This window comes from Anomaloglossus baeobatrachus, chromosome 3 (genome assembly GCF_048569485.1).
Source record: "Anomaloglossus baeobatrachus isolate aAnoBae1 chromosome 3, aAnoBae1.hap1, whole genome shotgun sequence".
In the NCBI taxonomy this organism is placed as follows: domain Eukaryota; kingdom Metazoa; phylum Chordata; class Amphibia; order Anura; family Aromobatidae; genus Anomaloglossus; species Anomaloglossus baeobatrachus.
In genome coordinates this window covers 368422972-368450935 of record NC_134355.1, presented here as the reverse complement: position 1 = coordinate 368450935, position 27964 = coordinate 368422972, and the positions used below count along the sequence as shown (strand labels likewise).

Below are 27964 nucleotides of genomic sequence, written 5' to 3'. Positions count from 1 at the left end.
TTTCGAGGGCTGACAGATCAATCACCCGCTGACTCTGGGTCGGTGGAGGATTGATCCCCGGTATCTAGCCAGATGCTGCTACCCATATAAAGTTTAACAGAATCTGGCCCAAAGGGGTAGGAGCAAGCGCTTCATACTGACCGATGACCAGTCGGCTGTCAAACTGCTCCCGTGGTGGCTCTTTCATCTTCCAGAGCCAGCTCATTATTCCATCTCGTATTCACTCCTTCCCTGCTCACCGGTGGCTGTGATTGGTCGCAGGCAGACACATCCCCATGCTGAGTAACAGCTGTCTCAGTGCAACCAATCACAGCCGCCGGTGGGCGGGTTTATAGCGTACAGTAAAATAAATAAATAAATATTTTTAAAAAAACGGCGTGCGGTCCCCCCCAATTTTGATAATGAACCAGGATAAAGCCTCACAGTTGTGGGCTGGTATTCTCAGGCTGGGGAGCCCCACATTATGGGGAGCCCCCCAGCCTAAAAATATCAGCCAGCAGCCGCCCGGAATTGCCGCATCCATTAGATGCGACAGTCCCAGACTTTTCACAGCTCTTCCCGTTGCCATGATGTGGTGGCAATCGGGGTAATGAAGGAGTTAATAGCAGCAGCCCAAAGCTGCCACTAAGTCCTAGTTTAGTGATGGCAAGTGTCTATATGACACCCCCTCATCACTAAACTTTAAGTGAAAGTAAATAAGCACAAACACCCCAAAAATCCTTTATTTGAAATAAAAGACAAAAAAGCCCCCTCTTTCCCCCCCTTTATTAACCCCTAATAACAGCCCTCCAGGTCCGACGTAATCCACAAGATGTCCCACGACGCTTCCAGCTCTGCTACACCTGGCACTCACAGTGAGCGCCATAGACCATGACTGTGGGGAGATAAGGTATGCACACCAGTGACTATGTAAGGGGAATACATGAAATAGCAGAAACTGCTGTGTGAATACTGACTTGAAAAATCCAATAGCTATATGTAAGAGTGAAAATGTGAAAAATGGAATCTGCATTACTGCCATGAACATATGAATCAAGAGAAATTTAGCTACTGAATTGATCAATGCAATAGAGCCCCAACACTACGCCAAAGTATTTCTCTAAGAGAAATACTTTGGCGTAGTGTTGGGGCTCTATTGCATTGATCAATTCAGTAGCTAAATTTCTCTTGATTCATATGTTCATGGCAGTAATGCAGATTCCATTTTTCACATTTTCACTCTTACATATAGCTATTGGATTTTTCAAGTCAGTATTCACACAGCAGTTTCTGCTATTTCATGTATTCCCCTTACATAGTCACTGGTGTGCATACCTTATCTCCCCATAGTGATGTTTTTTTAGGTTTTTGCACCCAGTTCAGACTTAGAATGGTGTTCCAAACGTTATTCCTTATAGACCATGACTGGTCACTGTGAGGGTCAGGACGCAAGTTAAGTGAGCCGCCGGGATCAGCGGTGACTTCATTGATGTGCTTTGCAGTGACAGGTGGAGGACTCCAGGTGGAGGACTCCCGCTGTCACTGCACATCGGCTGACTAAAGTCACCGCTGATCTTATACTCACCTTCTCCTACGAGGCTGCCTCCGGATACTGCTCTCCTGCTGTCCGTGGTGCTGAAGTCTCCGGGCCGTGCTTTTGTCCCGCGCGGCTGCCTCCGACGCTCTGCTGTTTGCGGGTCAGCTGTGCACTGCATAACTGCATATGCATGAACCGGCCTGGCTCATGCATATGCAGTTATGCAGTACACAGCTGACCTGCAAACAGCAAAGCGCCGGAGGCAGCTGCGCAGGACAAAATCACAGCCAGAGACTTCAGCACCACAGACAGCAGGAGCGGGGAGAACTGTGAAATTCTGCAGGGAACAACCTGCGGCAATTCCGCACCAAATCCGCACCAAATCCACAACAATACACAACATACCGCATGCGGATTTCGGTGCGGATTTTTTGCGTTTTTTTACCGCGGGTGCGGTAATTTTTTTAGTGCTTGCGGAATTTTCTTAAGAAAATTCCATTTTCTAGTGCACACAGGGCCTAACGCAGGGGCGTATCCAGGGGGGGGGGGGCTGGCAGGGCATCTGCCCCGGGCGCAACTGTGAGGTGGGCGCTGTTGGGCTGCCCGATGCAGCGCTGTGAATGTCTCCCCAGAGGCTGCGGTTGCCGCTCTGCAGTGGGAGCCGCCATTCTCTGTCACACTGACAGACGCTCTCATAGAAGCTGCAGCGCGCGGCTCCCACTGCTCAATTGTCCTTGTATCTGTCAGACGCGAGGACAACTGGAGTGGTGACGCCGGCGCTGACTTCAGAGCGATGGCTGTCATGTGATCAGGTCAGCTGATTAAACTGCTGACCTGGAAGTCAGGGCCACAGCGCAGAAGCAGCGGAGAGCGCTGATAAGTGCTCCTGTGTGGAGCTGAAGGCACGGACGGAGGAACATTATGGGGTGAAAGGGGAGTTATCTATGCACACGGAATGGGGGGACAGAGGGTGGAGAGAGGGAACTATCAGTAGACATATTATGAGGAGATAGAGGTTGGGGAGGGGGCAATATCTAAAGACAGTATGGAGGAGAGAGGTTGGGAAGGGAGCAGTAGCTATAGACTCAGTAGGGGTGAGGGGGAAGGATCTTTTGACAGTATGGTGGGAAGAGAGGTTATGGAGGGGGAAGCATCTTTGGGCACAGTATGGGGAGAGAAATGATGAGGGGTGATGTATGGGGAGAGAAATGATGAGGGATTATGTATGGGGAGAGAAATGATGAGGGATTATGTATGGGGAGAGAATTGATGAGGGATTATGTATGGGGAGAGAAATGATGAGGGGTGATGTATGGGGAGAGAAATGATCAGGGGTGATGTATAGGGAGAGAAATGATGAGGGGTGATGTATGGGGAGAGAAATGATGAGAGGTGATGTATGGGGAGAGAAATGATGAGAGGTGATGTATGGGGAGAGAAATGATGAGGGATTATGTATGAGGAGAGAAAGGATGAGGGATTATGTATGGGGAGAGAAAATGATGAGGGGTGATGTATGGGGAGAGAAATAATGAGGGGTGATGTATGGAGAGAGAAATGATGATGGGTGATGTATGGAGAGAGAAATGATGAGGGGTGATGTATGGGGAGACAAATGATGATGGGTGATGTATGGGGAGAGGGAAGATGCAGAGTTATGTATGGGAAGAGGAAGGGTAGGGATGATGTATGGGGAGAGGGAGGGTGGGGATGATGTATGGGGAGAGGGAGGATGCGGGGGGATGTATGGGGAGAGGGAGGATGCGGGGGGATGTGTGGGGAGAGGGAGCATGCGGGTGGATGTATGGGGAGAGGGAGGGGTGACGTATACAGACATGGTATGGGGAGCAAATGGAAAATAGATTTGAGGACACAGAATAAAGCGTGACATGGTATGAGGAGCAAGTGGGCAGGATGGGGAGTGAGGTGGAAAAGTATATGGACAGCAGGAGGTAGTGAGGAAGACAGTAAGGGGTGAGAAAAATGTGAGGGGGCACAGAATAGAGACTGGGTAGTGGAGGGACGTGGTATGGAGAGGGGGCAGAATAGGAGGACAGTGTGAGGCCATAGCGAGGAGGGGGTGGGATGAGAGGGCACAGTATAAAGACTGGGCAGTATAGGGCGATACAGTGAGAGGACAGTGTGAAGAGTAGTGTGGAAAGGAGAGGGAGTGTGGAGGGCATGTACCATAAGAGGGACAGTGTGGGTCATATTTTGTGCAGAGAACACAGTGAGGTGGCACAGTGTAGGGCAGATATTTTTAAATAGAAGTATTATAATTATTCTGCTATTTTAGGGGCATCGTGATGGGATGTGCTGCAGAAGACCGGAGAATTTTTATTGACTTGGAAACTCCATTTTTCTTTGCTGTTCATGTAGTCCTTTTGGAGTAGTCTATAATGTCTTTTGACATCCTTTAGTAGGAACTATGGAAATGTTTGTATTAATAGAAGACCGGAGAAGATGGAAATCTGCAGAGATGAGATGTGAATGGGAAAAGTCATCATGGCGTCAGGACAAGGTGAATAGAAAGAAACGACTCAGAGGCAACATCATCTATAAGGTACCTGAATGTAAATGTTTATTTGTGATACTAGGTCCCATTATTAGGCCTTGGTCCCACTTGCGCATTGCTTCTGATGTGAGCGCAATGGGACCCCCACTGATCACCTGTTATTGGTGCAGGTGGACGGAAATGCTTATTTCTGGATCTGCTTCGTCGTTTGATAGTGTCCGCGGCCGTGTACTGCACATCCACCTCATTGATTTTAATAGGAACCTGCTGCCACTATCTGAAGACTGAGCAGATCCAGAATTGAGCACTTCCGGCCACCTGCCACCACCGGCACGGCACTTAGAACAGGCGATTGGCGGAGGTGCCACGTGCCGGATCCTGACCAATCAGACATTGGGGATCTATCCTAAGGAAAGGCCTTCAGTTTTAAAGTAGTGGACAATCTCTTTAATAAAGTCTTGTGCCGTCTGATAAGTTAAGGGTTACTATGTTTTTATTTATGTTGTTAGGAGCATTAAAGGGGTTGTCTAAGTTTGTGATGAATCTGCAGTCACTCCTTGTGTCACTCTATGTGACTGCAGACTTCTGAATTCTCACAGTGCGCACACTGCCCGCTGTCAGGATTCTCTGATGCCGGCAGTGACAGTGGGAGCTTACGAAGCTGCAAGTATGCGATTTACATAGATGTGGTCACGTGCTGAACAGACATGCTCAATGAAAATGAATTGACTGAGGCTGGACACATCAAACCAGAATGTGGGCAGAAGTCTACAAATCTCATACTTGTGCTCACATGATCGTCCATTCTCGTCACTGGCACCGGAGAATCCTAAAAATGTGCAGAGCAGAATTCAAAAGCCTGAAGTCACGAATAGGTTCACTGCAGACTTTCATCTCTAATCTGGACAATCCCTTTAATTACAAAATTAAGTAGTGTAGTATCCTCAGTTCTAACAGCATGTAATATACCCACTGTCACAATTCAGCTCTGCTCGCTGGTCATCACATGGCCACTCCACTCATGCGATTTTCATACTTGAATGTTACAATTAGCTTTTCTTCATACGTTTCTCATTGAACATTGAGAGAATTATTAAGAGAAGCTCGTTACCACATGACTGTGTATGCAAATCATATATGAGTGACTGGTCACTTGACGACCACCGAAATTGCTTGGTGGGGGGGGGCGCCAAACTGAATTCTTGCCCCGGGTGCTGGAAAGCCTAGATACACCTCTGACTAACGACGTGACCCCGACGATATACCATTAGCGATGTCGCAGCGTGTAAAGCACCCTTAAGGCTTTAGACAGAAAATTGCAAGAAATATGTAATTTTGATACTAAGCCATTTTGAGCTCAATAGGGAAAAACTGTAGTAAAAATACTTGCAGCTATATTAAAAAAACTATATTAAAAAAAGGCAAAGATAACAAAAACCCACTGTGAAGGAGATTTTAGAAATCTGTCATATTTCTGTTCCTGTAAAACAAAAAATGCACAGACAAAAATGCATCAAAACCACTACATGTAAAGAAGCCTTTAGTGGGGAATTTGCAAAAACAGTGTTTAAGAGAATAATTTAATATGACTACCAGCTATATCCAGATGCATAAGGTGAAGCTCCTAAATACATATACAGGAGCATCTCGATAAATTAGAATATCAGCAAAAAGTTATTTTATTTCAGTTATTCAATACAAAAAGGGAAACACATATATTATATAGAGTCATTACACACAGAGGGATCTATTTCATGTGTTTATTTCTGTTAATGTTGATGAATATGGCTTACAGCCAATGAAAACCCAAAATTCATTATCTCAGAAAATTTGATTATATAAGACCAACTGAAAAAATTATTTTAAACTCAGAAATTTTGCCTTACTGAAGAGTCTGTACAGTAAATGCACTCAATACTTGGTCAGGGCTCCTTTTGCATGAATTACTGCATCAATGCTGCATGGTATGGAGGTGATTAGCCTGTGGCACTGCTGAGGAGTTATGGAAGCCTAGGTCGCTTTGATAGCAGCCTTCTGCTCGTCTGCATTGTTGCGTCCGGTGTCTCTCATCTTCCTCTTGACAATACCCCATACATCCTCTAAAGAGTTTAGGTGAAGCGAGTTTGCTGGCCAATCAAGCACAGTGATACTGTGGTTATTAAACCAGGTATTGGTACTTTTGGCAGTGTGAAGAGGTGCCAAGTCCTGCTGGAAAATGAAATTTCCATCTACAAAAAGCTTGTCGGCAGAGGGAAGCATGAAGTGCTCTAAAATTTCCTGGTAGATGGCTGCGCTGACTTTGGTCTTGATAAAACACAGTGGACCTACACCAGCAGATGACATGGCTCCCCAAACCATCACTGATTGTGGAAACTTCACACTAGACCTCAAGCAGCTTGGATTGTGGCCTCTCAACTTTTCCTCCAGACTCTGGAATCTTGATTTCCAAATGAAATGCAAAATTTACTTTAATCTGAAAACAGCAGCTTGGACCACTGAGCAACAGTCCAGTTCTTTTTCTCTTTGGCCCAGGTAAGGCGCTTCTGGCGTTGTCTATTGGTCATGAGTGGCTTGACACATGGAAAGCGACATTTGTAGCACATCTCCTGGATACATCAGTGTGTGGTGGCCCTTGAAGAACTGACTCCAGCAGCAGTTCACTCCTTCTGAGTCTCTCCCAAATTTTGAATGGCCTTTTCTTAACAATCCTATCAAGGCAGCGGTTATCCCGGTTGCTTGTGCACCTTTTTCTACCACACTTTTTGTTTCCACTCAACTTTCCAATAATATGCTTGGATACAGTACTCTGTGAAGCCAGCTTCTTTAGCAATGACCTTGTATGGCTTACTTTCCTTGTGGAGTGTGTGAATGACTACCTTCTGGACATCTGTCAAGTCAGCAGTCTTCTGCATGATTGTGTAGCCTACTGAACCAGACTAAGAGACCATTTTGAATGATTAGGAAGCCTTTCAAGGTGTTTTGTGATAATTATTCTAATTTTCTGAGATAATAAATTTTGGGTTTTCATTGGCTGTAATCCATAATTATCAACATTAACAGAAATAAACACGTGAAATAGATCACTCTGTGTGTAATGACTCTATATAATATATGTTTCACTTTTTGTATTGAATTACTGAAATAAATTAACCTTTTGATGATGTTCTAATTTATTGAGATGCACTTGTATGTATTTATACTGCATTTTTATATACAGTACTATGAAAAAGGTTAGGAAAAATGCTATAAAGTATGAATGCTTTCAAAAGTAGAAGTGTTAATGGTTTGTTATAAATTATAATTATCAAAATGCAAAGTGAATGAGTAATAGAGAAATCCAAATCATATCAACATTTGGTGTGATCGCCCTTTGCCTTAAAAACAATATCAAAGCATCTATTCTTTTAGGTACACTTACATACTTTTTTTATTGGGAAAATGTCAGCAGCATCACTCACCAAACTATATATAGGTCTTTCAAAGATGAGTCCAGCAATACCGTTGCGTGTCCAGTAAATTCATGCATTACTAAGAAACCAGCATTTAAGTTGATAAGTAATCTGCCGATATGTGCAAAGAAACATGCGGGCTCGACGTGCAAGTCTGCATCAAAGTCAGGGAGACTACTGAAAACATATATAGCTAGTCATGGATCATTAAGGGGTTAAATAAATGTATAAGCAACAATCCTAAATAAAATCAACATCATCAATTCTGACTGTGATTACATGAAGTGACAGAAGGATTTGTGCAAGCCTACATTCACAGATCTGTGGTCATATCTCTAAGGTATTTGGAGGAACCCTTCCGTCGGGTTTTACTCCTGGTGTGAAAGTGTACCTAGTAGAATTTATGCTTTTACGCTGTTATGAAGGCCACTGGTCACACTAAATATCAATTTGATTTAAATGTATCTGTTATTCATTCACTTCACATTAGTTTAATTGATAAAATTAAACCATTAACACTTCTATTTGTTTTAAAGAATTCTTACTAACATTTTTTCAACACCTAGCTAAAATTTTTGCACAGTCCTGTATGGATGTGCATTTATATACAGATTAGCTGTACTACCTGGCTTCGCCCGGGTTAATAACTGCTGTTAACAAAATAGAATGTATTAACAAAAATGTATTCTGTACACAAAAACCACAAAACAAATAGATGTAAATGTAATTATATTGTCTGTCTCTCTCTATCTCTTTGTCTGTCTGTCTCTTTCCATGTATGTCTCTGACAGTCTCTGTGTCAGGTTTCCAGGTTTTCCAGTTCTCTTTTGAATGAGCTTGCCCTCGGTTAACATGGAGTTTACTGTTCTGTTGCCCTACTTCCTGTCCAGCTGCTTAAAAGGCCGCCTCTAAGCCTAGTCCAGTGCCTGAGTATACTGCTTGCTGTGTGCTCCTGCTTTGCTGCTGCTAATCCTGATTACCTTTGGATCCTCCTAAAGACTACCGACCGACCGACTCTGGACCTTACCCGGTTTCTCAAAGCTGTGCCCGGATTCCTTCTGCCATCTTCGGTCAGCACTCTGCCCGGTTCTCTCTGGTTCGTAACCACTCTGGACAATCATCCCGTACGGACACTCCTGGACTTTTACCGCTTGCCCCTTGTGTCCCGGCTGCTGCGCATTTAGGCCTTCCGGGGTGATTGCCTGACAGTCCCTGTATAGGGTTTCGCTCTGGTGGTCTCCCTGGGGGAGTCCGGTGCGTGGCCCCGGGAATTCCCTTCGCTCCGTTTCGGGAAGGTATTTGTGTATTTGTACCGCTGTGTTTTCCGTTGTGTATCTACCGTGGTTACATATTATAAAATATCTTGTACCAAGAGCTCGTCTCTGATTGTCATTGCCCTACGCTATCGAAATCCTCAGAACATATATAAGTATTACACTCTGTCTCTTTCTCCGTCTGTCTCAATCTCTTTCCCTGTCTATCTATCTCTTTCCCTGTCTGTCTATCTATCTCTGTCACTTTCCCTGTCTGTCTCTTTCCCTGTCTGTCTCTTTCCCTGTCTGTAACTTTCCCTCTCTCTCCCTGTCTGTCTCTTTCCCTCTGTCTCTTTCCCTGTATCTGTCTCTTTGTCTGTCTCTTTCCATGTCTTTGTCTGTCTCTTACCCTGTCTGTCTCTTTCCCTCTCTTTCCCTGACTGTCTGTTTCCCTGTGTCTGTCTCTGTCTCTTTGTCTGTGTCTGTCTCTTTACCTGTCTGTGTCTGTCTCTTAACCTGTCTCTCTTTCCCTCTCTTTCCCTGTCTGTGTCTTTCCCTGTCAGTCTGTCTCTTTGTCTGTCTGTCTCTTTGTGTCTGTCTCTTACCCTGTCTATGTCTGTTTCTTACCCTGTCTGTGTCTGCCTCTTTCCCTGTCTGTGTCTGTCTCTTTCTCTGGCTGCATTGTGACACGCCAACATTCCATTTAAGGGCGTGGCTGTGCATTCTTCTGAAGTTCTGGCTGCACTGTGGCTCCCAGCTCCATTTGCTTTAATGGAGGCAGGTTTTTTGGTGAATAACTGTAAAGCGCGGGGTTAAAATTTCCCCTCAAAACATAGCCTATGACGCTCTCGGGGTCTAGAAGTGTGAGTGTGCAAAATTTTGTGGCTGTAGCTGCGACGGTGCAGATGCCAATCCCGGACATACACACATACACACACACACACACATACATACATACACACATTCAGCTTTATATATTAGATATACACTAGCAAAAGTTTGGGGTCATACAGACAATTTTGTCTTTTCCATGAAAGATCATACTTTTATTGATGAAATGAGTGGCATAATGAATAGAAAATATAGTCCAGAGATTGACTTGGTTAGAAATAATGATTTTAACTTGAAATAATAATTTTCTTCTTCAAACTTTGCTTTCATCACAGAATGCTCCTTTGCAGCAATTCCAGCTTTTCAGACCTTTGGCATTCTAGCTGTTAATTTGCTGAGGTAATCTGGAGATATTTCACCCCATGCTTCCAAAAGCCTCTCCCACAAGTTGGATTGGCTTGATGGGCACTTTTTGCGTACCATATGGTCAAACTGCTCCCACAACAGCTCAATGGGTTAAGATCTGGTGACTGGGCTGGCCACTCCATTACAAATAGAATACCAGCTGCTTGCTTCTTCCCTAAATAGTTCATGCATTATTTGGAGGTGTGCTTTGGGTCATTGTCCTATTGTAGGATGAAATTGGCTCCAATCAAGCGCTGTCCACAGGGAATGGCATGGCGTTGCAAAATGGAGTGATAGCTTTCCTTATTCAAAATCCCTTTTACCTTGTATAAATCTCCAACTTTACCAGCACCAAAGCAACCCCAGACCATCACATTACCTCCACTATGCTTGACAGATGGCGTTAGGCACTCTTCCTGCATCTTTTCAGTTGTTCTGCGTCTCACAAATGTTCTTCTGTGTGATCCAAACACCTCAAACTTCGATTCGTCTGTCCATAACACTTTTTTCCAATCTTCCTCTGTCCAATGTCTGTGTTCTTTTGCCCATATTAATCTTTTCCTTTTATTAACCAGTCTCAGAAATGGCTTATTCTTTGCCACTCTGCACTGAAGGCCAGCATCCCGGAGTCGCCTCTCCACTGTAGACATTGACACTGGCATTTTGCGGGTACTATATAATGAAGTTGCCAGTTCACGACCTGTGAGGCATCGATTTCTCAAACTAGAGACTCTATTGTACTTGTCTTGTTGCTCAGTTGTGCAGCGGGGCCTCTCACATCTCTTTCTACTCTGGTTAGAGCCTGTTTGTGCTCTCCTCTGAAGGGAGTAGTACACACCGTTGTAGGAAATCTTCAGTTTCTTGACAATTTCTCGCATTGAATATCCTTCATTTCTAAGAACAAACGTAGACTGTCGAGTTTCACATGAAAGTTCTCTTTTTCTGGCCATTTTGAGAGTTTAATGGAACCAACAAATGTAATGCTCCAGATTCTCAACTAGCTCAAATGAAGGTTAGTTTTTTAGCTTCTCTAATCAGCAAAACTGTTTTCAGTTGTGCTAACAAACTTGCACAAGGGTTTTCAAGGGATTTCTAAAAATCCATTAGCCTTCTAACACAGTTAGCAAACACAATGTACTATTAGAACACTGGAGTGGTGGTTGTTGGAAATGGGCCTTTATACACTTATGTAGATATTGCATTAAAATCCAGACGTTTGCAGCTAGAATAGTAATTTACCACATTAACAATGTATAGAATGTATATCTGTTTAATTTAATGTTATCTTTATTGAAAAAAATGGGCTTTTCTTTCAAAAATAAGGAAATATCTAAGTGACCCTAAACATTTGTACTGTAGTGTATTTATATAACATCACTGACCGTACTATATTGTTCTTGTACCTTAAACTATGTAATTAGTAATATGTTGGGTAGTATGTTTTCATTTTTTTCACTTGACAACAATATTAATTTCATTCTCTCTGTTTAGTCCCTAGGAAATCATGAATTTGACAACAAAGTATCTGGTCTTGTGAGCCCATTCCTAATGAATGTAAAGTTTCCTGTTTTAAGTGCCAATATTAAATTTGACCCAAGCATTGCCTCTAATATCAGTGGATATATTCAACCATATAAGATTTTGGATGTTGGGGGTGAAAAAATTGCAATAATTGGATACACCACAAAAGAAACCCCAGTATTATCTGATCCAGGTACGTGAACACATCCCTATACCTTGTGTGACTAATGTGTATTAAAATGAACACTTGCAAATAAGTAATATGCTATAAGGAAGCACTGTATCATTATCCATTAAAGATAACCTGACGGGAGATTCATGCTGTTCTAACCACGGGCAGTATGGATCAGATGCCGGCTATGTTTTTACTGTGGCATTTCAGAGATACCATACTCTGAAATACCAGTCTGGGATTATGAGTATCAGATGTCTAATCCAAGGCCGATCCCATGTGGCTTCTACATCATGCCCTTCCCTAGACACACATAAGAAGAGACCTGTCATGTAGGAAAGTGGGGTAAGGAGAAATCACTGGGGACTAGTCATCCAAGACACAGTCTCTGGCTAGCTTTTTAAATTATGTTTTCTCTGAAACGCCTCAGCGTGTCAGAGTAAAACATACATGGCTGTAATAGCACAGCCAGTGTCTGATTCATTCTGCCTGTGGTCCCAGTATCATGAATTTCCTGTCAGGTACCATTTTGGAGGAGTTGCGTATATGGCCATAGGGATCCTGATCTATCATCCTCCTTGACATTGCCGCTCTATCACTACTCAGGTCTTTATGGATAGGCTGCAATGCTAATGTCAAGTCTACAGTGCACATTATTGCTGCAGCCAATTACTGGACTGATGCTGATGTAAAAGACACAAGCTGCTGAGCCCAGTGCTTGGCTGCAGTAGTTACAAGCACTGTACACATAACATCACCGCTGTAGCCAATCAACAAAGACTGAGGCAGCGGCATGATGGATTCAGAAAGGCTCAGTAACACCAACATTTTTAAACTAGACAACATAGTTAAGAATCACAGCAGTAGAAAGGCAGTCAAATACATAATAGTAGGTCTCTCTAATGCTTAAAGGGAACCTGTCAGGTGCAATATGCACCCAGAACCACGGGCAGTTCTGGGTGCATATTAGTAATTCCTGCCTAACCGTCCCTGTATACATACCTCCTGACAATACCCTAAAGCATATCTGATTTTCTGCATTAAAAAGTTAGCAAAAACACAATTTTTTATGGCTTTAAAGGGGTTGTTTGACATTTAAAGGATCATGTAAAGCGGCTTAACTACGCCGTGTCAGGAACTCACTCCCATTCATTCTTATGGGAATTACGGAAACACTGTTGCTCAGCTCTATCTTCTATTAATTGAAGCTGGGACAGGGCCTGGGGGTGTACATAGAAATTGGGCACTATAGCAGAGGTTCTAATTACAACCCTACACGAAAATTAAAATTAAATAAAAAATATTTCTCTCGCTCACAACGTTACAGGCCTTACAAAGCTATTTTCCTCCTATTGAAGCTTTAGAAAGTACAGCACATTAACTCTCCAGCTCCTTGATGGAGCATTTACTTCACCACCTTCTCTACATCCTCCAGGGACCCGGCGCCAGCAGCAGTAGGATAAGGTTAGTATCATCAGATGTCATCACGCCACTACACGTTGGAGCTCACAGGAGCTCCTCTTCTCTGCCCCTCTTGTTACGCTCAAGTGTTGAAATGTTTTCACTTCTATAAAACGTGATTATTACATTTGAATGTTGGAAGAAGGGAGTCGGCATCTCCTTTACAACTCCACCGGTCTTATGTTGTACTTATAATGAGGGCATTCGGGCCCTGGGCAGTAGTCCATGTTGCCCTCATTATAATCCACCTCTGCTTGGTATGATCTCTGATTACAGAAACAAAAGGTCTAGGAAACTTCATCATATCAATTTTACTGATTTATTCATAAATTTTGTTTTCCAGGTCCATATCTGGAATTTGGAGATGAAATTGAGGTGTTACAAACTCAGGTTAATAAAGTAGTAACTCTTGGTGTAAATAAGGTTATAGCACTGGGACACTCTGGCTTCGAAACTGATAAGCTCATTGCTCAGAAAGTAAAAGGAGTGGATGTAGTGGTGGGCGCTCATTCACATACATTTCTTTATACAGGTCAGTACTAATACTCAGTAACATGAACGGCTCTTACAACCGTAGGATGGACTAATCTTCCACTCCTATTATATTTCTTACGTTGGGGCTGAGATATTCAGACCTCCGAATCCTTTGAGGATTTGTGATATTTGCAGCTGCTCACAGTTTTGTATTCTAAATTAGTGGTCATGAGCTTTTTAAAACTTTCTACACTGCCCATATGAAAATTAGCATTGCAGTACTATATGTAAAGGAGCTTAATTTACATTGCATTTCAATACATTTCTTTTTTCACCCAATTCTGCTCCTTATTGAGATGGATTCACACATGAAGTTTTAAAATAAATAATACGCATTATTCTTAACTTAAAAAAATGTTAGATGCTTGTCGAAAGTCACACTTTTTTTTAAGCTTTTGTCTTCTTTTTTTTCCTAACTGTATTTTTTGATTATTGCATTTTATCAAAAGCGTAGCATGTTAAATATATATATTTTTTTCATTTTGCCCACTTTGTAGCCTTTTTTTTTCTTTTATATATCCCTCTTCAAAATATGATCGCAGTAATGTTATCCTAAGGTGGTGTCCACATTTTTATCTCATGTTTTAAGTTTGTACAGATGTATTGTCTGTATTTCCTATGTCACAATATGGGAAAAAAAAGCCATGCTCTAGCAGATGCCAATTTTTATTCAGAAAAGACAATAGAGATGGGAGATTGAACTTGTGTATATAAATTCACGTGAAACCTATTGTGTGTACTGTACAAGAACTGTTTTACTGACAAGAAAGACTGAATATGAAACGTGAAATACTTTTTGACACATAGACCACCTATACAGGACACTAATTCATAGTAAAGTAGACTAAACTTACTGTATATGGTACCGCTATGGATACATTATCATATATAAACATATGGTCACTAATATGGTGCAGAGTGCTAAAACGTTTCATAAGGCTGCATGGCTGAAGCCAAAAGCTGCATTTACAATTTTTCCAACTTCTTATAAACCATTGCATGAACATTTCTATCACTATAATTATCTTACACATAAAGTCACTTTTAAACAAAAAAAAATGATCATAGTGACAATGAATATGCATAAACAAGGCTTCAAGTCTGATTTAAAATGTAAAAGGGTTGTCCGAATTTAGAAAAATATGTATTCTCTTCTAGACTAATTCATCAGTTGTATGGGTAGTATTGATCAGGTTCATTAAAGTTAATAGTGCTCATCAGCAATAGAACAAATATCTTAAGGATAGCTGTGACACTTTTTCAAAGAAAGCAACCATATTTTTATAATACTTTATGACCGCTTGAAGGTTGACGATAGATTTGATAGGTTAGCATACTTATTGTATTATTATTTAAAAAGGTATACTCAAGTTATGTCTTTAGCAGCTCAGAGCTACAGTACAGACCAAAAGTTTGGACACACCTTCTCATTCAAAGAGTTTTCTTTATTTTCATGACTCTAAAAATTGTAGATTCACATTGAAGGCATCAAAACTATGAATTAACACATGTGGAATGAAATACTTAAAAAAGTGTGAAACTACTGAAAATATGTCTTATATTCTAGGTTCTTCAAAGTAGCCACCTTTTGCTTTGATTACTGCTTTGCACACTCATGGCATTCTCTTGATGAGCTTCAAGAGATAGTCACTGGAAATGGTCTTCCAACAGTCTTGAAGGAGTTCCCAGAGATGCTTAGCACTTGTTGGTCCTTTTGCCTTCACTCTGTGGTCCAGCTCACCCCAAACCATCTCGTTTGGGTTCAGGTCTGGTGACTGTGGAGACCAGGTCATCTGGTGTAGCACCCCATCACTCTCCTGCTTAGTCAAATAGCCCTTACACAGCGTGGAGGTGTGTTTGGGGTCATTGTCCTGTTGAAAAATAAATCATGGTCCAACTGAACGCAAACCGGATGGAATGGCATGCCGCTGCAAGATGCTGTGGTAGCCATGCTGGTTCAGTATGCCTTCAATTTTGAATAAATCCCCAACAGTGTCACCAGCAAAGCACCCCCACACCATCACACTTTTTCCTACATGCTTCACAGTGGGAACAAGGTATGTAGAGTCTATCCGTTCACCTTTTCTGCAAAGACACGGTGGTTGGATCCAAAGATCTCAAATTTGGACTCATCAGACCAAAGCACAGATTTCCACTGGTCTAATGTCCATTCCTTGTGTTCTCCAGCCCAAACAAGTCTCTTCTGCTTGTTGCCTGTCCTTATTATCACTGTATTTACATATAATTTTGCAAGATTTATAACAGCAGCTTGTCAGGAACTAAGAGGGAGAGGGGGGAGGTGAGCAGATAACTGCTGTATAGAATTCAATGGGCTCACATGTTAGAAGTTAACACCTCTACTGGAATGTAGCTACTGTGCACTATTGGTCAGTGTCTAGACAGGCAATAGTTGCCAAGCTCGATTGAAATCAGCTGTACACTATGAAAGCTAAAAGTTCTCATTGCAGGTGAATGACATCAGACAGAAAAAGAAAGTGAATTGAAAACTTGCTTATTTTCATGCTGTGCAACTAATTAAAACAATTTAAGAACTTGAGAATACCCCTTTAAATTCAATCTTTATATCATATTCTATTTTATATATTGGTGAATATCTGTTATTGCAGGCACGCCACCCTCCAACGATGTACCTGTTGAGAAATATCCCTTTATGGTGAATTCTGACGATGGTCGAATTGTGCCAGTTGTTCAAGCATATGCTTTTGGAAAATATCTTGGCTACTTCAATGTCACTTTTGATGCACAAGGAAATGTTTTACATTCTTCTGGAAATCCAATTCTATTGAACAGCAGCATTCCCGAAGGTTAGCAAAATATCTGTTTTTTAACTCTGCTAGGTTAGCTAAGCCTACATGTTCAGAATGTCATCTTTGTCCTTGTCAAACTGGGTCAACAGTGCAACTGCATTATTATTTTTAACTACACACCTAGAAATATCATGAACATTTATTTGATACTATACAAAAAAAACTGGGGTTACAAATAACACTGACCAAAAGTATATGGCCTAAAATATACAGATTTATTAATGCATTATACAAAAAATTAAAATTTACAGAATAATAAAATGTGGTAGAACAGGTATAGAGGATCGGACAGATCAGTACACAATGACAAAATATAATATAATGTACCAAACCAATCTAGAAAATATCTCAAAAATAAAAAAGTGCCAAGTGCAAAAATATTATATTTTAGATCGGAGTGTTATTTTCATAAAAATGTTAATATAGAATATATTATGTCAAAGCTAAGTAGTAATAGCCAATTGTAACCCAGAAACGGGGAGAATAGATGTTACAGGGTATTCCACCTCAAAAATGTATTATAATATATGGGTAATAATTGCACAAGTCCCTCACAGTGTCAGGTCATAAATACAAAAACATTGCACCAGAGTTGCATAAAAACCCAATTATTGGGGGCCAGCAAGTAAAGTTAAAAATTACACAAAGCTGCCACAGAGATCACAATAGACAATGCAAAATGCTATTTACCATGTATAATTAATTAGCCTAAGCATGACTAATGCAACAATTCTGGAACAAAGTGCAAGGTGCTATGTACAGTTAGGTCCAGAAATATTTGGACAGTGACACAATTTTCGCAAGTTGGGCTCTGCATGCCACCACATTGGATTTGAAATGAAATCTCTACAACAGAATTCAAGTGCAGATTGTAACGTTTAATTTGAAGGTTTGAACAAAAATATCTGATAGAAATTGTAGGAATTGTACACATTTCTTTACAAACACTCCACATTTTAGGAGGTCAAAAGTAATTGGACAAATAAACCAAACCCAAACAAAATTTTTATTTTTAATATTTTGTTGCGAATCCTTTGGAGGCAATCACTGCCTTAAGTCTGGAACCCATGGACATCACCAAACGCTGGGTTTCCTCCTTCTTAATGCTTTGCCAGGCCTTTACAGCCGCATCCTTCAGGTCTTGCTTGTTTGTGGGTCTTTCCGTCTTAAGTCTGGATTTGAGCAAGTGAAATGCATGCTCAATTGGGTTAAGATCTGGTGATTGACTTGGCCATTGCAGAATGTTCCACTTTTTTGCACTCACGAACTCCTGGGTAGCTTTGGCTGTATGGTTGGGGTCATTGTCCATCTGTACTATGAAGCACCGTCCGATCAACTTTGCGGCATTTGGCTGAATCTGGGCTGAAAGTATATCCTGGTACACTTCAGAATTCATCCGGCTACTCTTGTCTGCTGTTATGTCATCAATAAACACAAGTGACCCAGTGCCATTGAAAGCCATGCATGCCCATGCCATCACGTTGCCTCCACCATGTTTTACAGAGGATGTGGTGTGCCTTGGATCATGTGCCGCTCCCTTTCTTCTCCAAACTTTTTTCTTCCCATCATTCTGGTACAGGTTGATCTTTGTCTCATCTGTCCATAGAATACTTTTCCAGAACTGAGCTGGCTTCATGAGGTGTTTTTCAGCAAATTTAACTCTGGCCTGTCTATTTTTGGAATTGATGAATGGTTTGCATCTAGATGTGAACCCTTTGTATTTACTTTCATGGAGTCTTCTCTTTACTGTTGACTTAGAGACAGATACACCTACTTCACTGAGAGTGTTCTGGACTTCAGTTGATGTTGTGAACGGGTTCTTCTTCACCAAAGAAAGTATGCGGCGATCCTCCACCACTGTTGTCATCCGTGGATGCCCAGGCCTTTTTGAGATCCCAAGCTCACCAGTCAATTCCTTTTTTCTCAGAATGTACCCGACTGTTGAATGCTACTCCAAGCATGTCTGCTATCTCTCTGATGGATTTTTTCTTTTTTTTCAGCCTCAGGATGTTCTGCTTCCCCTCAATTGAGAGTTCCTTAGACCGCATGTTGTCTGGTCACAGCAACAGCTTCCAAATGCAAAACCACACACCTGTAATCAACCCCAGACCTTTTAACTACTTAATTGATTACAGGTTAACGAGGGAGACACCTTCAGAGTTAATTGCAGCCCTTAGAGTCCCTTGTCCAATTACTTTTGGTCCCTTGAAAAAGAGGAGGCTATGCATTACAGAGCTATGATTCCTAAACCCTTTCTCCGATTTGGATGTGAAAACTCTCATATTGCAGCTGGGAGTGTGCACTTTCAGCCCATATTATATATATATAATTGTATTTCTGAACATGTTTTTGTAAACAGCTAAAATAACAAAACTTGTGTCACTGTCCAAATATTTTTGGACCTAACTGTATAATATACAATTGATAAGTCTAAAGGCCGCTTTACACGCTACGATATATCTAATGATATGCCGTCGGGGTCACGTCGTTAGTGAAGCACATCCGGCATCGTTTGACATATCGTAGCGTGTAAAAGCTACGTGCGACTGTGAATGAGCATTAATACTCACCTTATCGTTGCTCGTTGACACGTCGCTCATTTTCTAAAAATCGAACGTCCTTCTGTTTCCCCCGGTTGTTCATTGTTCCCGAGGTAGTACACAGATGCTTACTTGCAGCCGCCGGCAATGCGGAAGGAAAGAGGTGGGCGGGATGTTTACGTCCCGCTCATCTCCGCCCCTCTGCTTCTATTGGCCGGCTGCTGTGTGACGTCGCTGTGACGCCAAACGTACCTCCACCTTCAGGAAGAGGATGTTTACCGCTCACAGCAAGTTCGTTTAGAAGGTAAGTACGTGTGATGGGGGTTTACGACTTTGTGCGGCATGGGCAACAAATTGCCCGTGCGCACAAACGATGGTGCTGGTGCGATCGCACGACATATCGACACGTGTAAAGCAGGCTTTAGTGTGAATGCTGCAATAAGCCCGGCACAAGTATAGAAAGTGCAAGGTGCTATATGTCATATATTTTTACTGAATCTGAATGTGGCTAATGCAATACGCCCGGCACAAGGTGCAAGAGAAGACAAAACAATGGTAGTTCAGTGAGAGACCAGATATTAATTAAGCAAGGTATTGCAAGAGGAACTAAGAATGTAAACTTACTAAGTAGAAGGTCCGTCCGATCCTACCGCCCCAACGTACGTTTCATGCATGAACTTCCTCAGGGTGTGCCAACCTTTAGTTGTCAGCTAGGGTGTAACCTTTAGTTGTCAGCTAGGGTGTATAGGTTTTGAAATACAGGCAAGTAAATTTACAGAAATGTACAGCTTTTTGATTGACAGCAGCTGCCGAATAGCCAATATGTGGGTCAGGTTTTGCTAGTTATTCCTGCCCCTGTCTGCCTTCCTAGCCTCTGTTGATGCTAGACTGTATGGGCTCCTTCCAGGTATGAGTCATTTCTGTTATGTGATAGGAGTGTGTTAGAGATGTAGCCCATATAGCCTAAAATCTACAGAGGCCAGGTAGCAGACAGGGACAGCAATAGATAGCAAAACCTGACCCATATATCAGCTATTCGGCAGTACATTTCTGTAACTTTACTTGCCTGTGTTTCATAAACTATACACCCAATCTGACAACTAAACGTATGTATAGAATCAGCCTGATAGTGCCAGTATAGCACTAACTTTAGTTTTATATAGGAAAATCCTGGTGATTTGTGCGCTCTAAAGAACTTTCAGTGTAAAAACTGCATGGCCAAAAAATGTGTGGGTTTACATCCATGCATTTGCAGAACATTTCACTCAAAAAAACATTGTCTTTAGTATTGAGTTAGTCTTTTCTGCTGTAAAAGTCTACACTCCGGGAAAGGTTTTCCAGCAGTTTGGATATGTTTCAGAGATTCACATCCGTTCAGCAATGTTAATGAGGTTGGGCTCTGGCACAGGCTGGAGAGGTTTGGCTTCCATTCGGCAATCTAATTCATGCCAAAGGTTGGTGATGGAGTGAAGGTCTGGTCTGTGGAAAGGTCAGTCCAGTTCAATAAACCATTTATTAAGGGTGTAACGTGTGCATGAGGGGCATTGTCACATTGAATTGTTGTCACATAGTTATAAGTATGCAATTATCTACTATGTATAATATTACACTATGATTAGTTTTCATTACAAGCAAGAAACCCAACACAAACCATAAAAAACACAAATCATTAGTCCTCGTCTTCCAAATGTTACAGTGATAATTAATCAGGAAGGAAACATTCTCCTAGAATCTGCCAGGCTCTATGCATGCCAAGCAAACAATAATGGAGGGTTTTGGCCATCGTTTCAAAGTTCAGTAGGAGAGCTAAAGAAATATAAACAAGGTTGTACATTTTTATGTGAGTTACAAAACAGGTTTACAGGAGAAAGACAGTGAACATCGTTATACCAGTCATGCAGTTTACACAACAATAGTTCACATAGGGTCATGGTGCTTGGGCTATAGAAGTTTACTGTTTTTTCAGAAAACGCCACAAAACAAGCTTATTGTGGGATCAAATATCCTCGCTGATTGGTATTTGTAGCTGAACATTTTGGATGACGAGGATAATCAACCCAAAATCAATATTTATTTAAAAAAAATAGAATTTTGTGCTATGTATTACTTGTATCATGTTGTGAGAGGTAATTGATTTTGTTGATAATGAAATCTAATTGTTCAACAAATACACTTGGTTCACCCTCTGCCCCAAAAATGATGGACATGGGATTGTGGCTGGGATTGACAGCCAGACTCCCACAGTGACAGCCAAAATTGGAGAAAACTCCAATCCCATCTGTTTAACCCGTGACGCACCACAACCAGTTCTGTTGGAAGTGTCTATGGCCTTTCTTTCAGTCTGCCTGACTGAAATCCAAAATGTACTGAACTTAAAGGTTTCTAGTTATATCTAATTTTAATGACTACTTGTTACGCTCACCGAGGAGCGGTGAGCGTCCAGAGGTGGACCCACTGGACCGTGCACCGGATCCCCTGAGAAGGCGACCAGCAGCGAACCCCTATACAGGGACTGTGTGGCGCCTCCCCAGAAGGCTTAAATGTACAGCAGCCAGGAACGGGTATTAGGAGTCTCTGTAGGGCCAGGTGTAGCAAGGTTGTGACGTCCACAGCCGGCAGAACACGGAAACGGCACCGGAGATGTTCACAGCAGGTGACGTCCACAGCAGGTACGGCACAGATAATGTCCATGGCAGGTAGGGCAAGGTACCGGATGGGTTCGGAAAGTGGTTTTCCATCCACGGAAGAAAGACTGATGGGGGTAGCAAGATATCGGACGGGAATCTGGTGTAGGTCCACCACAGATTGTTGGATAAAGTTTCCGGCAGAGCCTGAATCCAGGAACGCATGCTCTGACAACCGGATGGAACCGCAGGACAGGGATACAGGTACATGGAGAAAAGGAGAGGACTTGGCATGACCTAGCGTGGCCTTTCCGATGGACCCTAGGCTCTGAAGTTTCCCGGCTTTACTGGACAGTCCTGAATCAGATGTTTGGCACTTCCGCAGTAGAAGCACTCTCCTGCCATTCTCCGATTCTTCTGTCGCAGTCTGGACTCAGTGACGCGATCGACCTCCATGGCCTCATGCGGAGCAGTTGGCCTGGTGGAGGGAGGTGACATCGGCCTTTGGAAGGTGGGTGCAAGGCGTGGGGTTCTTCTCGCCCGGGTGACTTCTCTGGCACGCTCTTGGAAGCAGAGATCAATACGGGTAGCCAGAGAGATCAGCTCTTCCAGGGTGGTAGGTACATCCCGGCCGGCCAGTTAATCCTTGATTTTTCCGGATAACCCTTCCCAGAAGGCAGCTACCAAGGCGTCATTGTTCCACTTGAGTTCGGAGGACAGAGTGCGGAATTCGATTGCATAGTGTCCCATGGTGAGATTCCCCTGGTGGATTCTCATAAGCAAAGAGGCAGTAGACGAGACGGCCTGGCTCATTGAACACCTTACGGAAGGTGGTCAGAAAGACGGACAGGACTTGAACGGTCGGGTCATTCCTCTCCCAGAGCGGATTCATCCAAGCCAGAGCCTGACCAGTCAGATGAGACATGATAAAAGCGATTTTCGAGCGATCAGTCGCTTGCTGCAGCGGAGACAGCTCAAAGTGCAGGGAGCACTGGTTTAAGAAACCGCGACACAAACGGGGATCCCCTCTATACATGGGTGGGGAGGCCAGGCGGGGAGGAGACATGCATGTCGATAATACTGTACAGTCGGGGGTTGTAGAGGAGGCCGGATTCTGCAGGGCGTATAGACGGGAATCCACGGACGCCATATATTCGGCCATGCGTCTCTGGGCCTCATGCTGGCGGGACAGTTCCTTCTGTAGTTCAACTAGTTGGGAGCCGTCGGAGGATCCAGAGGTTTGCATGGATGCCAGACGGGATTCCACAGACTTCATGTGAGCCACTAATCTTGCTTGGGTCTCGCGTTGGCGGGAGAGCTCCTGTTGCAGGTTAGTCAGCGGGTTAACCTTGATCCCGGCGGAGTCCATGGCCCAGGCAAACTTACGCTCACTGAGGAGCGGCGAGCGTCCGGAGGTGGACCCACTGGACCGTGCACCGGACTCCCCTGAGAAGGCGACCAGCAGCAAACCCCTATACAGGGACTGTGCGGCGCCTCCCCAGAAGGCCTAAATGCACGGCAGCCAGGAACCGGTAGTAGGAGTCTCTGTAGGGCCAGGTGTAGCAATGTTGTGACGTCCACAGCCAGCAGAACACGGAAACGGCACCGGAGATGTTCACAGCAGGTGACGTCCACAGCAGGTACGGCACAGATAATGTCCACGGCAGGTAGGGCACGGTGACGTCCACTGTCGGTATGAGCGGTGTCGTCCACAGCAGGTACGGCACAGATAATGTCCACGGCAGGTAGGGCACGGTGACGTCCACTGTCGGTATGAGCGGTGGCGTCCACAGCCGGAATAGTACGGATGGCACTATGGTGAGACAAGGGAGTAGAACCAGGTATCAAAGCACAGAAAACAGATAACAGCACAAGGGGGTCTGGACACTGGCAAGGCTCTAATGGAAGCGTTGCTCGGGCGCCTGCTGCTGGGGGAGGTGGACCTAAATACCCATTAGGTAACAGGTGACCTCTGAGGTCACTTCCAGAAAACGGGGCATACCGCTTTAAGAAAGGGGGCGTGGCCTCGCGCGCAGCCTAGAGTCACTTACTGCAGTTCTGTGTAAGGACGGGAGACAGGAAGAGGCTGCAGCATGCCTGGGAGCAGGACGTACAGCAAGACCCGGAGCAGGGGCAGCACCTGCAGAGCCGGTAAGAGGAAGGCCGTCGCTGCCTGGGGCTAAGACCGGGAGTGCAAGTGGGAGCCATACTGGGACCGGGCAAATGTGAGAGAGCGCGCCCCCCACGGGGTCTGGTGGGACCAGGCGCTACACTACTACAGTATATTATGGTTTTGAAAACTGTTCCCTAGTAGGAGTAATTGTGAGTTTATACAACCCAATTTGTGGTGCTAAACGACGGTGATGGCTACTTGTTTGCTGATACAGACCTCTAATAACTTGTTTAAATAGGCAGACCTCATTTTCTTTGTGAATAAAATAATTAGTGTCTCTTTCTATGTTTAAAACAAGAATGCCGCAGAGATACCATCACATGTTTCTCAACGCTGGCCAGAAACTAGCCAGGTCTTTCACCACTATGGAACAACCATGGGAAGGGCAGTCTCCAGTCAAGGAAACCGCTTATACCAAAACATGGTATCCATCCACAGACAGCTGTTTCGGGGTATTTGCCCCTCATCAGTGTGGAGTAGGAAACTGGATAGTGGGAGCAATGCCTAGTAGAAGACTACATAAGTAAGGATGGTTGACCTCGGGGAGATCAACATCCAACACTGCGGAGACACCATCACGTTTTTCTCAACGCAGTGACACTAGAAAAAAGCCCCCTGGGAAAATATGCAAAACAAGAATGCCGCAGAGACACCATCACATGTTTCTCAACGCTGGCCGGAAACTAGCTAGGTCTTTCACCGGGAAGGAACAACCATGGGAAGGGCAGTCTCCAGTTAAGGAAATCGCCTATACCAAACATGGTATCCATCCACAGACAGCTGTTTCGGGGTATTTGCCCCTCATCAGTATGGAGTAGGAAACTGGCTTGTGGGAGCACTGCCTAGTAGAAGACTACATAGGTAAGGATGGTTGACCTCGGGGAGATCAACATCCAATACCGCGGAGACACAATCACGTGTTTCTCAACACAGTGACACTAGATATATATATATATAGATATATATAGATACTAGTTTATACCGTACATGTCCTGCGGAGAAAATAATTTTTTATGCCAGCCAAAAGATAATTTTCCTCAACAAATGAGCATTTTATACTGCTTTACACTGCATGATTATCAGGACATGAGCGGTTCTAGGAATACTCGTTACCGATAATCTTGGACCCTAAGGCTACTTTCACATTGCGTTTTTCCCTACGTTCAGTGGTCACGTAGGGGCATCCGTCCAATCCCCCCCCCCCCCCGCGCAAAATGTGTTTCGGACGCATGTGCCGACAGGGTCATTGACTATAATGGAGCAACCTCCGTTAGCGTGTGCTCTGTCTTGAACCATTTTCGGGCATATACGTTTTCTGCAGGCAGACACAAAAATGTAGTCCACTACGTTTGGGTATCCGCCTGAAGAAAACGTATATGCCTGAAAATGGTGCAAGACAGAGCACACGCTAACGGAGTCTGCTCTATTTCAGTCAATGGCCCCATCGGTGCATGCGTCCAAAATACATTTTGCAGGGGGGAGGGGGGTTCGAACGGATGCCCCGACGGGACCACTGAATGTAGGGAAAAACACAATGTGAAAGGGGCCTTAGCGCATGTTCACACATTTAGTGTTTGCAGCAGAAATTTCTGCTCCATACCAGAAATCTTAGACCAGATTTTGGCAAAAGTAATGCTACAGGTGATCATTAATTAGACAAGTTGTGATATCACGCCCCTGTCACGCCTTCATCATGCACCAGCTCCACCCATTTGGAAGAAACTGGTGTGCAACGTTTTTGTGAAATTTTGGCTTTGCAACTATTCATAGCAATTTATGTCAGAATTCTGACAAAATTGCTTTGGTGAATAGGGGCCGTAGTGTATTTACATCACTACAGCTCAGGTTCCTCTTTGCTTCTTTTAAGACTACATCATGATTTCCACATTATACACTGCATATTATTCCTGAATGCTCTATCAATTCTATGATGCATCTATAAGAGGATGGCCAGAGGAAGATTCTCAGATTCAATGCCCCACGACATGTATGCACCAACATCATCATCTGTTGTAGGGTAACCAGGAACCAATCTGTCAGGAATGTGTTTCCTCAAGGGAAGAATTAGAAGGAGAGGCCGAGTCAGATGATCACTGTGGCGCAGTTACCAAATATAAAAGGCTGAGCCAATGGCAGTAGGATAGAGTTGGTGCCAAGAACATCAGGGGAGCAGATAAGTGCACAGAAGAGCAGGCATGTGTCATCTGCAAGGAAATCATCTAAAAGTGCACTGAGTCCAGTGAAACATGAACCTTGCATACCACTGACAAAGGAACCATAGACCGCATACCGTCACTGGACATTGAGAACCAGAAATGGAGAAACGGACATTTGTTTCAGAGCAACATCCAAGTGAATCGAGCTATTACTTCCCACCTTGCAAATATTACTGAGAGAGAACAGCTTATTAAAGGGAACCTGTCAGCAGAAATTTTGCACTAAACCTAAAAGATTCCCCCTCTGCAGCTCCTGGGCTGCATTCCAGCAAGGTTCCTGTTATTATTGTGCCCCCTTTTAGACCAAAAGAAATACTTTATAAAGTGGTACCTTTTTGTATGCAGATACTGTAAATGGTACACGGGGGCGGGCTGCCTGGTGTCCGTTATTCTACCTCCTGCCGCTTTAGGCCGTCCCCCATCACTCATTTCCATAGCTGTGGACGCCGCCCAGTGCTCCCGAGGTCCCCGCGCATGCCTAGTGCCTATCTCTCGTGAATGAGCACTGTGCCCAGTGTCACCGCTGGTGACGTGTTGCGCAGGCTTTAGATTATGGGCGGCGCTGTGATTTTCCTCAGCAAGTAACCGCCCATAATCGCATGACCGTGCTTTCCCCTCTGCCTCCACCGTTCTGCGCAAGTGCGGGCCTGCTGACCCCACGTTACCTCTTTCCCATCTTGCCCTGAGGCAGGAAATAGATGGGAGGAGCGCGGAGCAGGACACCACCGATCAGGAGGAGACACAGAGAGAAGCTTACCGACGTACACAGTAAAAAAAACATGTAAAAAGAAACAATGTCCTGCTCCGCGCTCCTCCCATCTATTTCCTGCCTCAGGGCAAGATGGGAAAGAGGTAACGTGGGGTCAGCAGGCCCGCGCTTGCGCAGAACGGTGGAGGCAGAGGGGAAAGCGCGGTCACACGATTATGGGTGGCTACTTGCTAAGGAAAATCACAGCGCCGCCCATAATCTAAAGCCTGCGCAACACGTCACCAGAGGTGACACTGGGCACAGTGCTCATTCACGAGAGATAGGCACTGGGCATGCGCGGGGACCTCGGGAGTAGAGTTGAGCGCGGTTCGCGGTTCGTGGTTCTCCAGTTTGCGGCTCGAGTGATTTTGGGGGCTGTTCTAGATCAAACTAGAACTCGAGCTTTTTTGAAAAAGCTCTATAGTTCTAGATACGTTCGAGAACGGTTCTAGCAGCAAAAAGCAGGGCTTTTTACAGCTACAGTGAGCAGGAGCCATCGCTGGCAGCCTGCCAGAAGTTGGTAACCAAGATAAACATCGGGTATCCAACCAAAGCGCTTTGGTTAGTAACCCGATGTTTATCCTAGTTACGTGCAGGAAGCCCACACTTCCCCGCTCAGCTCGCTCCACCCCCTCCTGCCCGCGGCATGTACACACGTACACACACACACACACACTCTGCACACATGGTCCCGCTCGGCTTACCTGCGGTGATGAAGTCCCGCCATCCCGACCTCAGCGCTGTCACTGTCCTCCATGGCCGCCGCTTGTCACATCACCTTCTCTCGCTTCCGACCCTAGACTGACTAGTGGTGACGTCACGGGCCTCTCGCGATACTTGGCTGTGAAGGCGGCGGTCATTGAACTCAGTGACAGGTGCTGTCGGCAGTGCAGGAGATCAGCGCAGGTAATGTACCTCGCTGACAGAAGCTCTTGTCATGCCCTGCAGTGACCTGGGCTGACCTATTGATGTTAGCTCAGGTCACTGCACTGCTCTCCCAGCCAATGGGGAACATTCTGCTCTTCATTGACTGGGACAGTGTGGATCGTCATGGCAACCCCTTGGATTACACCAGACCTGGATTTGTTTTTCTTTCTAATAAATTGGTTAAAGAGGGAATGTTTTGGGGAGTGTTTTTTCAAATAAAAATGTGTTTGTCGTCTATTTTTTTTATTACT

The 27964-nt window shown here is 44.0% G+C and overlaps 1 protein-coding gene across 1 annotated transcript in view; it reads left to right on the top strand.

The window, feature by feature from the left end:
* NT5E (5'-nucleotidase ecto) overlaps positions 1 to 27964 on the top strand; it is a 164329-nt gene that overhangs the window by 65006 nt on the left and 71359 nt on the right. The window contains exons 2-4 of the mRNA XM_075338420.1: positions 11461 to 11683; positions 13467 to 13655; positions 16285 to 16482. Of these exons, the coding sequence (XP_075194535.1) occupies positions 11461 to 11683; positions 13467 to 13655; positions 16285 to 16482 (610 nt within the window). The remainder of the gene's footprint in view (positions 1 to 11460; positions 11684 to 13466; positions 13656 to 16284; positions 16483 to 27964) is intronic.